The sequence below is a fragment of the Nicotiana attenuata genome, chromosome 5 (genome assembly GCF_001879085.1).
Source record: "Nicotiana attenuata strain UT chromosome 5, NIATTr2, whole genome shotgun sequence".
Lineage (NCBI taxonomy): Eukaryota > Viridiplantae > Streptophyta > Magnoliopsida > Solanales > Solanaceae > Nicotiana > Nicotiana attenuata.
In genome coordinates this window covers 13,575,076-13,588,632 of record NC_031993.1, presented here as the reverse complement: position 1 = coordinate 13,588,632, position 13,557 = coordinate 13,575,076, and the positions used below count along the sequence as shown (strand labels likewise).

The 13,557-nt window shown below is 35.2% G+C and overlaps 2 protein-coding genes across 2 annotated transcripts; one reads left to right on the top strand and one right to left on the bottom strand.

Annotated features, from left to right (window-relative positions):
• LOC109225341 (glutaminyl-peptide cyclotransferase-like) lies at positions 3,215 to 7,849 on the top strand. The gene is made up of 11 exons (XM_019389968.1): positions 3,215 to 3,637; positions 3,749 to 3,805; positions 3,891 to 3,926; positions 4,075 to 4,139; positions 5,119 to 5,182; positions 5,570 to 5,687; positions 5,768 to 5,865; positions 6,346 to 6,416; positions 6,506 to 6,533; positions 7,023 to 7,077; positions 7,521 to 7,849. Exons 1-11 carry the CDS (start codon positions 3,485 to 3,487, stop codon positions 7,649 to 7,651), a joined length of 876 nt encoding a protein of 291 aa, XP_019245513.1. The 5' UTR covers positions 3,215 to 3,484; the 3' UTR covers positions 7,652 to 7,849.
• LOC109225340 (probable polygalacturonase) lies at positions 7,748 to 12,804 on the bottom strand. The gene is made up of 6 exons (XM_019389967.1): positions 11,091 to 12,804; positions 10,636 to 10,965; positions 9,637 to 9,757; positions 9,350 to 9,524; positions 9,067 to 9,137; positions 7,748 to 8,987 (listed from the first exon to the last, which is right to left on the bottom strand). Exons 1-6 carry the CDS (start codon positions 11,118 to 11,120, stop codon positions 8,293 to 8,295), a joined length of 1,422 nt encoding a protein of 473 aa, XP_019245512.1. The 5' UTR covers positions 11,121 to 12,804; the 3' UTR covers positions 7,748 to 8,292.

Sequence of the window (13,557 nt, the reverse complement as noted above, 5' to 3'; positions counted from 1 at the left end):
TGTTTTTGAGAAAAACCTTTTGCTACTAACCGAGCTTTATATTTACTAAGATCCATCAGGATTAAAATTTCTTTTTGAAAATTCATTTACAAAGGTTTTGCACCAGGAAGTAAATCAGTTAAAATCCATGTATTATTTTTCTTAATATTTTAATTTTTATTGCCTCTTTCCAATATTTAGCATCTGAAGAAGATATTGCTTCAAAATAATTTGATGGTTCATTATCAACAAGAAAAGTCTGAAATCATTTCCATTAAGAAAAATATTCTTTCTAGGCCTTTTATGCTTCTCAGTTCCTTATTAGAGATAATTCACTATTTGTTTTCAACAGGTGAAATGAGAAATTTTATCAGATAGTGGAAAATATGTTCAAAGAATTCTGCATTCTTTGTCTCAATTATAGTATTGCAATCCAAGCACATCACTTTTTAAAAACAAGAAATCTATATGCAACATTATATTCAGCATATCCAATAAGCATGCAATCAGTAGTTTTAGAACCTATTTTTCTCTTTTTTGGTTCAGGCAAAAGAACTTTAGCAAGGCACCCCCACACTTTTAAATATTTGAAGTTAGGTCTATAGCCCCTCCACAATTCATATGGAGTTTTGCCAGTTCTTCTATGTGGTATTCTATTTTGTAAGTGACATGCAGATAAAATAGCTTCACCCCACAAATTATCAGGAGCATTAGAACTAACTAACATAGAGTTCATTATCTCTTTTAATGTTCTATTTTTCCTTTCAGCTACTCCAATTGACTCAGGTGAATAAGGCGGAGTTACTTCATGAATTATTTCTTCTTTTTCACAAAAATTATTTAAAGATAAATATTCTCCACCTCTATCAGATCTGATTCTTTTGATTTTTCTACTAAGTTGATTTTCAACCTTAGTTTTATAAGAAATAAAAGCATTAAATGCATCATCTTTATTTCTAAGCAAATACAACTTAGTATATCTAGAAAAATCATCAATAAAAGTCACATAATATCTTTTACCACCTCTAGTCATAGTCTGCTTCAAGTCGCCTAAATCAGTGTGAATTAAAGATAACAATTCAGTTTCTCTATTTACGGAAAAACATGTCTTTCTAGTACTTTTAGCTTCAGCACATATTTCACACTTGTTAATATTAGTTGAGTCTAAACCAGATATTAATCCTAGTGACTGCATTTTCTTTATATATGTGACATTAACATGTCCTAGTCTAGCATGCCATAGAGAAATAGAGTTAACCATATAAGCAGAAGTAGATACGTTTCCATTGATAACATCAGAAATATTAAGTACAAAGAGTCCTTGGTTACAATAGCCCTTTCCCACAAATACATTATTTTTGATCATTATGATCTTATCAGATTCAAATGACACTTTTACTCTGGCTCTTCCCAACAAGGATACAGAGATCAAGTTTTCCCTCATAGTAGGAACATGCAGTACATCAACAAGGGCTAAAGTTTTTCCCGAAGTGAGTTTCAGGAGAACTTTACCCTTACCCAAGACTTTGGTAGTACTTGAGTCTCCAAGGTAGACCTCTTCTCTATCATCCTCTACAGGAGTATAAGAGGAAAATGCTTCTCGATTTGCACAAATGTGCCGAGTAGCCCCAGAGTCTATCACCCATTCTTTTGCATGTGCTACAATGTTTACTTGAGAAATGACAACTGCAATAATATCACCTCCTTCGGCTAAGTTAACCTTAGGAGTATTAGTTTTTCCTTTGTCATTTCCTGCTCTGTACTTGAACTGTGAGGCATGATGGCCCGGTTTTCCACAAACAAAACAAGAGCCTTTTTTTCTTTTAAGGTTAGGATTTTTAGGCTTGCAACCTTGAAACTTATTCTCGTACCTTTTGCGATTGTTGTTGCTGCTTTGCACTAAGTTTGCTTTAAGAGCTGTCATCCTAGCTTTGGTAGATTTTTTTCTGTTTGAATCTTCAATTAGGATGTGGGTCACAATTTCCTCAATGGTGAAATTTTTCTATTTGTGCTTTAAGTTATTTTTGTAGTCACTCCATGAGTCAGGCACCTTCTCAATTAGCACTCCAGCAGCAAACTTCTCTGGTAAAGACATTCCCTCGGCCTTTAAGTCTTCTAACAATTTTTGAAATTCATTGATTTGTACGTTCATCTCTTTATCATCTCTCATCTGCCATTGATAAAATTTTCCTACTACAAATTTTTGTTTTGTAGCATCTTCAGCAGTGAATTTTTTAATTAAAGCTTCCCATATAGCTTTTGCTTCTTTATAACTGCAATGCACGTCAAACAGTTCATTAGAAATAGTTTGCAATATGGTATGACGGCATACCTTGTTGGCGTGTTGCCATGATTCCACTATTTTATTATCAGCGTCTGCACTAGGTTGTGGATGCAGCAGTGCATGTGCAACACCATGGACATCAAGTAGTGAGAAAATACGTTCTTGCCAACGCTTGAAATTTTCATTGGCGAAAATTTCAATATTTGACACATCTGGAAATGGCCTGGCATATGGCAGTGCAACTGGGGCTGGAGCAACGGACGTAACGCCAACATTGGCGGTATCAGTAGTATTTTCAGCATCAGTGTTATTTGCCACAGTTTCTTAAATTGTAGTAATTGAGAGCAATAATTTCAATAATAACATTGCTTCAATATTATTTGTAAACGGATACACGGATTGACTTGAGTCGTGCTGGGCACTGTCCTAAGAAACTATTTCAGCAGTGTGAAATGTCTCTCCAGGATTAAACAAACCTACCTCTATTTCGGAGGATACAAGAATCAGCAAAATATTAAATTACAAACGCAGCTAGCTAGTAGAAAAAGTAAATAAGAAAGGAAACAACTAATATTTAATATTGGACAATAAAGGAAGAAGAGAGGAGTGAAAGGAAAGGAGAGGAATGATGTTTGTTTTCTGATGAATATTTCCTTGTCAAGTGAGAGCCTTTTTATAGTTGAAATTGCATGAAACTTGGCTTTTGCATGGCAAAAACGTGGCTAAACATTTGCCACTTTTTAGTCTTCTTTTGCCACTAATCTTAACTTTCTAGAAAGGCTAAAACACTTGTCCAAAGGGCATTAAAATATTGCCACACATAAACAAAAGAAGACAAAAAGTTTCATGATACAAAATAGATTAGCCTTAGAGATGGCAGATCGGGGTGTCAATAAAATACTAATAGAGAGAAGAAAATAGTCATTACATTATAAAATTACTGGAGGGGATATGATTTTCACGTTCACCTCATTATTTAAATTCCATTTGACCATTCTTAGCAAAACGTGACGCACGTGGAGTTTAAGCAATAGGATGGACTCCAGGTAGGTGGGGAAATGCGATACACGTGAAACGCGATTGGATCCGATCGGACGGTGGAAAGAAGTCCATACAGTCAACGACATCACGATTCACGTCAACCAATTTTCCTATTTTTATTCTCAAAAAGCCACTAATGGCTTCTTCTGCTTCATCTATTTTTTTACCAATTACACAAAAATGTCTCTACTAATTCCAAAGTTCCTTTTCGTAAGCTTGATAGTTCTACTGAGCAGTATCGTATTGGGGTTCAGTGAAGCTGAAGCATCATATCAAGTTTACAAAATCAAAGTGGTCAATGAATTCCCCCACGACCCCAAGGCTTACACTCAGGTTAAATTCTAGTAATTACTTTTACTTGTAGCTATAATTTCAGCTTAATTTTATTAATAATTTAATTAGAGTTGCTTTTGATCCCTAATGCCATGTATTTATCCTCTTCAGGGGCTTCTCTATGCAGAAAATGATACTCTCTTTGAATCAACTGGACTGTACGGACGTGTGAGTTGCCTTTAGACTTAATGTGATTTCATGATTATTTTTTAGGCTTAGTAAATATGGTTAATTCTCTATTTTTTAAATGCAGTCAACCGTTCGAAAAGTTGCACTGAGGAACGGTAAGGTACAGCTACAACTTGCTTACTGAAAGTTTTTAACATAATGCCAAATCCCAACAATTATATTTATAAGCTGTGTTATCTGCTTTTTATGAAGTTTATCGTGATGTTTTGCATGAAAAGAACAAGTTTCTAATGCTGAAATCTCCACAGGTTGAGGCTGTTCATGAAATGCAGTCTTCTGACTTTGGAGAGGGTTTAACTCTTATTGGTGAGAGGTTCGTGAGTAAATGGATCCATGCATCTTTTCCTGATTCTGCAAATTAGTGGAAAATGTGTTGTGCTAACCTGCCAAGTAAAAAAACTTGCATTTATCAGATAGGATAAGTATGTAAGAATGTAGGACTTTTATGTTGTTCTACTGTCTCCTATTAATGGTTGCAAACTCGCAATTAAACTTGGCACTGACTATCGCGACATCTTTTTCATTCACGGTTATGAATATATCAAATTTTGGTAGGAAGTTTATGTAAGCCTAATGATGCTTATATATTAAGTGCATTTGGATTTTGTATTAATTTGGGGGCAGTTTTCATTATGAAACTGCTGATACTTAATGCTGGTTGGAAGAATTTCATTATACGTATTTCAAAATCTGAAGTTTTAACTGTGTTTCGAAGTAGCAGCCTTCCTTACAACAACAACAACAACAACATACCCAGTGTGTTCCCACAAGTGGGGTCTGGGGAAAGTGGGATGTACGTAGACCTTACTCCTACCGTGTGAGAGATAAAGAAGTTGTTTCTGATAGATCCTCGGTCTAAGTATCAGGCTTCCTTCTATGAGAAAAATGGCAATTGTTGCTCTCTCTATGTCCAATTCAGCTATCCTACTTGGACTAGGTACATACAAGAAGTAAGACTTAAAATTTTATTTTAGTTCTGTAAAAGTGTGTATGAAGAAGAAAAAAAAAAGAGAAAAAGCTTCCCTATGAACAAATGCTAGATATAGCCAAAAATGAAAACTAGAACATTTCATTTGGAAGTGAGAGGAAGCTAATCTTAGGAGTACTTCAAAGATAGATATTCATAATGTAGATGGTGTACATTAGACCAGACCAGGTTTTCTCTTATTTAGTTTTTTCCTTTTTGATTGTTGTGTCTTTTTATGTCCTTTCCTTTGTTCTTATAATGATGGTTTGCTAGTTTTGAATTTACATTGGCCCCTAGTTCTTGTATAACAAATGGACTTTTGTAGGTTGTTCCAACTAACATGGTTGCAGGATACCGGCTTCATATATGATCGATACAACTTGAGCAAAGTATGCTTTCCCCCATTACTTCATGTGCTCTTAGTTCAATCATCTTAAAGCTCCTGATGCGTTCTATGAGAAAAGTAATGTTTGTAGGATTATTGCCTCAATTCACTTCACAACCTCCATGTGTTAGCGAACTGTTTGTCATCTTGATATGTGGTGTTAGGTCCTCTATTTTGATTTAATTTTCAATTTAAAATTATCATCTCAAATCCAAAGTTCTCTTTTATTGTAACTTCTCATGAAACTATGATAATATTGATAGACTTTTGATAAATCCTTCTCTTTGGACCTGACTGGTGCGTCTTCTACTGGAGCAACCAAATTCTTATTTATATCTTAGCTTAGTTCACTAGCTTGTGTTGTAATTTTCGCAGTTGAAATTATATGCAGTTTGAAAAGTTTACTCATCACATGCAAGATGGTTGGGGATTAGCAACTGATGGGGGAGTTCTTTTTGGAAGTGATGGAACATCAACATTATATGAGATTGATCCTCAGGCAATGAAAGGTTTTACCATCTACAGCCTACGTGAAATTTAGTTGCTTCTTTCCTTACTTAAGATGGTGATTCTCCTTTTCTTGGTGTAGTCATCAGAAAACAAGTTGTCAAGTCTCAAGGGCATGAAGTGCCCTACCTCAATGAGTTGGAGTATGTGAAAAATGAAGTCTGGGCAAATGTTTATGTGGTATGAACTGCTCCTTTTACTGAGTTGGCTTTGTGTTTTTCCCATTATTTTCTACACTATCCACATATTTAGGAAAACATCTCTGAGCAACTTTATCAAATAGTTGTTTTGGTTATAGTATTCAGGGATATAGTTCCAGAAAACAACCTTTCTTGAGAAGCTAGTTTTATTATGTCATATAGTTTTGTTCGACTTATTGAGTTTTCAATAAAGATATGTTGTGTATGGAATCACTGTATGAACCAAGAGTCTATTTGGTGACTCAATTAAGTCCGATCCTGTTCTTATCCAGTCTGAAGTAAGTTAGAGCAACTGTCTCGGCAAGCCTCTTCATAAGCATACTCCAATAAGATTTTGTTATGACGCTAGAAGGTGGCAGACAATCTTCTTCTTTTTCGACATTTAGTGTCATATTTCTTAACTCCAGATTTGAGTTTAAATTAGAGGCCGAAGTAATGTCGGTGTTGCATTTCTCTGCAGACTGATTGCATTGCTAGAATCTCACCAAAAGATGGAACTGTGATTGGGTGGATTCTCCTCCAATCTTTGAGGTTTAGCTTTTGTTCTTTGTCCTAATGTATCGCTGTTCACAAGTTCTGCTCGAGATTTATTAAATGATAGATTCTATGGCTCTTTTCAGGGAAGATCTAATATCAAGAGGCTATAAGGTACTTTTTTTACCTTTGCGTGTAAGATGCATTATTTTGGTATCTGTTTCTCTTCCTCTCTCCCTTTTTTTTTAATCTTCTGTTGATAAAGCCTTGGATGGCTGTAACATTGATTGATGATATGGATGATGAGAAGTGAAGCAGAGGATAATTAGCTGTACCTTATTCAGAGTAAGTTAGGAGTGAAGATGAAAGAGAAGTTCCCAACCTCTCCACTTAGATGGAAAGGAGGCTATACTGATGGGAAGTGAGACGTGCTTCCATATATGAAATTAGTTACACCAGGATTCTAAGGATAATACTGTAACCATATTGATTACTACCTTCATCCCCTCCTTTTACTAAATAACAAGGAACTAGTAAAGTCATTTACTTCCATCAGCGAAAGAACTTTAACCCCTGCACCTTCACATTCCTTTGCCCCGCCCCCCTCCAGGTTCTTTGATGTTATAGAGCGAAAGCTAAATCCTCTATTGCACTTCATTGCAGGACTTTGAGGTACTGAATGGAATCGCATGGGACAGAGATGGTGACCGTATTTTTGGTAAGAATTAATCATTATGAAATTTTCTGTGGCCCGCATCAGCTTTTTGGATAAATCCACACTTAAGTGTAGCCCCTTAATGTTTCATGTATAATGCATAATAAATTTTCAATTTTCATTGAACGAGTATCAGTAGAATGTTTCTAATCTTGAAGGCTTTATCTTCCCTTTATGTTCTTATATCATATTATTGCTCAACGTTGTTACACAATCTGCACTTTTGGTTTAGTTGTCATCCCTCTCCCTCAATTATTATCATGCAATCCAAGCACAAAAACCTCAATTTGTGAGACACAGAAAAACATAGTATACATTTAATACCAAAGTAAAATGTCCAATAGAGGACTTTCGGCAGCTGTTGAATTGCGTATTAACAATCTCTTCTAGTAATCCTTAGCATTTGGATGGTTCTGTGAATAACATCATTCTGTCCTTCACTGCAGTGACAGGGAAACTATGGCCAAAGTTGTTTGAGATCAAGTTGCTTCCTCTCCCACCGAATGCTCCACTGATTGGAGAAATCAATAATTTATGCATCCCAAAACCGTTCTTTCTTGGAAAACTCGAGAGCTGATTATGCTTATCATTTCTTATGAAGCTTTTGGAGCTATTTTTAGCAACATCTATTTCTTGATCAGCTCTTCCTACATTTTACGTCTATTGGTTTGTATAAGATCAGCTATTTGTGTATAATGCCAGTCAACTAAAAGTGGAATTAAGCAGTGCACGTCAGAATATGTTTGTAATTATGAGATGCAAAGGTATTTCAGTACCCCTAACAATTCCAGCAATTTTGTATTAAAGTATGAACTACAAAGATGATCTGAAATGGGACTAATTGCGGTACAGACATCAATGGCTGACAACTGATAAATGGCAGGAAATATAAGGATATTAGTGAATTAAAAGCTACAGCTTTATGCCGCTAGTATCTAGAAGATTATAATAAACCTGATGCAAGGAGCTAATCTAATTGCTGTCCCAACAGCTACTATGGCTACTTTTAGTCCTTTCAAAGATTACTTGCCAATGTATGCTCAAGGACACTAAGTCCAAGAGTGAAGCATTTGAGGTAACATCTATAACTTGATTTTAACCAGAAGACTGGAAAACATGTACTGGAGCAAATGTTGTTTAATTAAAAATCAAAATGGTTCCAAAACTTTGAAGCATAACAAGAACAAGAGACTAGCTGGATGTCTCTCTATCTTTTACTCAACAGTAAGTAGCTGCAGCACAAGTCTGGAACTGAATCTCATCAACAGGCAATTTATCACTGGGATAAGGACAATCAATTTTCTGATCAGGCAACAGAGCACACGGCTGAGGACTCACTTGACTAGAAACCCCCTGTATATCACTGCAGTTCCATGGTTGTTTCTTAGCATGTTCTGACAACTCGATGCTCACATTTGAAATGCAAATTCCGCTGAAGGTATCATCTTTTATCCCCACTAATTTCCCTGCTATTGTAACATTCTTAGATACAACGTCCCTAAAATTAATTCCCTGAATGACAGGAAGTGCTTTTGGATCAAAATGATCATCAGGATGAGACCCATAATCGCCTGTCATCCAAAAGGTATATTTCATTGTCTGCAATGTCATTCCTTTCACAAACACGTCTTTAACGTATGCCCCTCTTCCTATAGCAGTTTTGATTCTAACACCTGATTCAGAACTGATTGCTGTAATGTTTTCAGCTCTAACATCTTGAATGCCACCGGACATTTCGCTTCCAAGAGCAATGACTGCACTATCAGGAGATATGCAGGTAAGTCTTCTTATGATTAGGTGCTGTGTAGGCATTCCAAATGCTATTCCATATTCATCCCAACCACTTTTCACTGCTATACAATCGTCCCCTGAGACTATGAAGCAATCTTCAATTCTGGTGTTTGAACAAGAATCTGCCGAACAACCAAAAACTGAATTACTTACAAATGACAGTCATTTTTCTTACATATTTACCATGTTCTTTTAACAAACCTGGGTCAATCCCATCTGTGTTTGGTGAATCAGTTGGTGCAAGGATTGTTAATCCCTTGATCACCACAAAACTGCATTTTTAAAGGAACAAATTATTTAAGAACCGACTAGTAAATGTCAAGCACGTTACTGGAATATACAACAACCACAATTACAATTACTGTTACTATGTCTCAATCCTAAGTAAGTTGAGGCCAGCTATAAAATCATCATTTTCTGTGTCTCTATTTAAACAAGTTAGTAGAATATGATATGATTAAATGAGGGGAAGAAGAAACTAAACCTGCTGTAAACTGGATGAACATTCCACGAAGGAGAGTTGATCAAGGTAAGATTGGAAATCTGGACATGATCGGAGAACATGATCTCAATGAGGTAAGGTCGCGTGTAGTTCAATTGGCCTTGACAAAATTTAGTCCACCACTGTTGACCCTGACCATCTATCGTCCCATTTCCACCTGTTCATTTTCAGCATAAATTTAACAAAGAACATCAGAAGTGTTGGCCTCTGTCTTTGGCATATTAGTTTGGGTTGATCGAACAAAAAGGGAGTAACCAATGGATATTAACCTGTAATGACTACATCAGTCAAGTTTGTTCCGAAGATGAGACTTATAAACCTTGGTCCTGCAGCATCTCTTCCTCTTCCATAAGATGGCAATGGTGGAATTAAATCCCACTCTGCCTCATCCTATACACATCACATAGTGTATCTTAACAAGAAATATTGCATCTTACGTCACAGAACCTCGTCTAGATTTGCTAGGTCAAGTCACAAGTATAATGTTAATGTTGTGCTTTTAAATGAGATGTCCCATTGTGGAGATTCTTATGTCTTTTTATAAAATAAGATACCGAAATTAACTAAACAGACTAAACAAAACTAATATAGGAAGAAAAATTTGAAACACGGGGACAATTTTGAAATAATCTAATTTTGATAATAAACAATTGATTATTCAGAAAACGGAAAAGGCCTAAAAATGCCACTCAACTTTTAGAAATGGTTTATCTATGCAATCCGTTAAAAAAATGCTCATTTCATGCCACTGCCATTACACATTTGGCCCATCCATGCCATTATTGACTAATGACAGTGGCATGGATGGGCCAAATAAAAATTGAGCCGTTAGTCAATAATGGCATGGATGGGCCAAATGTGTAACGGCAGTGGCATGAAATGAGCATTTTTTTAACGGATGACATGGATAGACCATTTCTGAAAGTTGAGCGGCATTTTTAGGCCTTCGATTGACACTTTCCAGAGGGGTATAAGGGGAAAAAATAATCATGGGACACCAAAGCTATTTGTCCTTCCGTCCCTTGAATAGATAGAGCGGAAGGGCAAAGCTTTTGGTTTTTTCATGTCGTTAAGAAATATAACAGTGATTTTTTCATGTTAATATTTTTTTGGTGATTTCTTTTATTGCAATTGATATCCTTTTTTATTTCCTTTCCCTTTGATTTGGACGTTCAGATGAGAATTTTAAAAAAAATCATAAAGAAAAAGTTCAAACATTTCTTTTGAAAAAAAATTTAAGAGAGCATAAAGAAATGAATGAAAGAAACCTGAGAAGCTAGAATGACAGCATCCTGGTGTATATAAAGAGTAAAATTGCTAGTGAGATTGAAAGGGCCTGTTAGCCATTTCCCAGGAGGAACAATGAGCTGTGCTCCCCCATCTGTTGCAAATTTGCTCAATTCACTAATTGCTCTTCTAAAAGCCTCTGTGTTTGACGTATATCCATCTCCTTTGCCTCCAAAATCTGTCAAAACTGCAGTGTGCTTTCTACAGTTTATTGCTTCATAGTCCACTGATCCTGCAGTATCATCACTGCATTCCGCTGCTCTAAGGCATAGCATTCCCCATGTCAAAACGACCAGTACTTTTGCCAAATGCTGTTACAACATTTTTCAATAACAAATCCTTAACAATAAAACAATAATAACAACATAGAAATATAATGATAACCGATGCAAACACTTGAATTAAATAGAGAAGTTCAAGGGTGAGAAAGAATTACATTGCATTTTAATGTTTGATAAAACTCCATTGGTGAGAAAAAAAAGCTTTTGAATGAGTGAATGATCTAAAGATTCTCTTATATAGTAGTAGTATTTTATAATACCATTTTAAAATCAAATTCATTTGGTCTTAGATTGTATCAGTCTTAGAATTTAATAATTAACCAAATGAACAAAGGGTCTCAACCATTTTGGGAGATTTTCACGTATGGAAGTTTATTATTTGATTCCAATAAATATGGCAACTTTTGCTACTCGAAGCTGTTATTATTATTTTTTTGGATTTTAAATTCCAAGAAATAAATTTTTTATCGATGCAAATTTGGTAAGAATTTTGATGTGCTCCTATATTAGTTTGGCCAAGGAGAGAATCCTCTTGCTACTGCATTTGCAAAGTATTCTTCTATTAGAGAAATAACGGTACTGAAAAGGTAATAAAATTTTAAAACCAAGGTCATTAATCAATCTCACAAAAGAAGAAATAAATCCGGTCCCACTGTAACATGTAGGGTATGGTGAAAGAGTTTTATGCGCCATATGAAACAACCTCTCTATCTTTGTAAGGTAGGGATAATTTCTGTGTACCCAATATTCCATGTGTAGGATTATATTGAATTTGTTATTGTTATTGTTGTCAATGTTCAGTAAGTTCTAAGCGGTCATGAGGCCAACTGCATGAGAAATCTCTTCTTTATGTGGAGTATTTTTTCGAAAATTCATTAAGTCAAAGAAGCAAACCTCCCCAAAAGAAAAATATAATAAAATCCCAAACTTATGATGGAACCACATATACCGAAGGGTAGTTAGTCGAACACCCTTCATTGTATGATTATACTTTATTTATAAGAAAATCTATATAGTGCGTATATAACTTAAAAGTTACTCCACTTGTTATACATAAATATTAAAACTTGAACATTATCAGTGAAATTTCTAATTTTGCTATTGTACCGCTATCTATCACACATTGATGGTGCCCATTTGGCAAGAGCATCTACCAGGCTTCAAATTAATATGGGCTTCCATGGATTTTGGTGTTCTATACACTGGCCTTTTCTAAAGTTTTCATTGGTGAAATTTACCTAGCTATGTTATAATAGAAACTTATTTACCACTTTATTTAGGTTGGTACTTAACTACATTCTATATCTAATATTTACCATTTACGTACAAAATCATAAAAAAAGAAGAAAATAGAAGATTCCTTAAATTTAGCATCTCATTCTCCTTTACCAATCGTCCTCCTAAAAATTCGAATTTCATTTATTTTTCAAAAGATTTCACACCCCATTCTCTCTCCCTCATACTTATCACCCAAAAGCGGTACTTCTCTCACAATGCAGACGAAAATGGCAAAAATCTTGTCTCTAAAATTGCAGCAGCAAAGGATTCTCCATTGATATCCATTAACAAAATTCGAAACATTGAATTCAATATTCGGGATTTACGAATTTGTGATTTATTTGGATTGGGTGTTCTTGCAAATGATGGAGAATCTTGTAGTTTATATCTCAAATTTGAGGGAAATTGGTTAAGTTTAAAGTTGGGTTTAGGTAAAATTTCAGATTGAAACTCAAACAAAACGAAGTTTCAGGAATTGTATGATAATTGTATGACAAATGTATCACAATTGTTTTAGAATTGTGTCACCATTGTATCAAAATCGTATGTTACTTGTATATGATACATCTACCTAAAAAAATACTTGATACAATACTAATACAATATTATATCATATTTTAAGTTTAGAGTTGTGATTGAAACTTGAAGAAGATGGAGATCACAATTGTATCACAATTATTTAGAAACGTCTCACAGTTTGTATCACAAATGGATGATAACTGTCACGACCCAAAATCCACTATAGGTCATGATGGCGCCCAACGGTGCCGTTAGGCAAGCCAATGGTGAGCTACCAACTTAATTATTTATTTTATTATTTTTAAAATCATGAATCTTATTAGATAGAGAGATCAATGCATTAAAAAAAATAATAGATAGGTACAATTTAATTGCAATATAAAGTAATAATGTGTCAATGTAAAGCAAACCATAAACAAATTCTAGAACATCCTCCAAACCCGGTATCACAAGTGCATGAGCATCTACTAGGAAGTACAATAACAATACAACATCTGTCTAGAATGCAAGATAGACAAGATAATATAAATAATTATGATGGAGATTCCCTATGCTGCGAGTCGTAACATGGGATGCAGCTCACCGTGAAGTCCCCGCAATTGCTGTGCCTTTGCGCCCAAAAGACCCTAGAAATATATATACCTGCACAATAAGTGCAGAAGTGTAGCATGAGTACGCAACGTACCCAGTAAGTATCTAGCCTAACCCCGGAGAAGTAGTGACGAGGAGTCGACATCGACACTTACTAGTGGTCCAATAAATCAAGTACAGTACAAAGTAAACAAGTATGAAGCATGGTAATTAAACAGTGAAAACAAATATAGG

Coding starts and splice junctions, on each gene's coding strand:
- LOC109225341 (XM_019389968.1), top strand. CDS start 3,485: ATGTCTCTACTAATTCCAAAGTTCCTTTTCGTAAGCTTGATAGTTCTA. Junction 5,183..5,569: donor ATCGATACAACTTGAGCAAA/GTATGCTTTCCC, acceptor AATTATATGCAG/TTTGAAAAGTTTACTCATCA. Junction 6,417..6,505: donor ATTCTCCTCCAATCTTTGAG/GTTTAGCTTTTG, acceptor GGCTCTTTTCAG/GGAAGATCTAATATCAAGAG.
- LOC109225340 (XM_019389967.1), bottom strand. CDS start 11,120: ATGGAGTTTTATCAAACATTAAAATGCAAT. Junction 9,525..9,636: donor GACTGATGTAGTCATTACAG/GTTAATATCCAT, acceptor GAAAATGAACAG/GTGGAAATGGGACGATAGAT. Junction 8,988..9,066: donor CACAGATGGGATTGACCCAG/GTTTGTTAAAAG, acceptor GTTGTTCGGCAG/ATTCTTGTTCAAACACCAGA.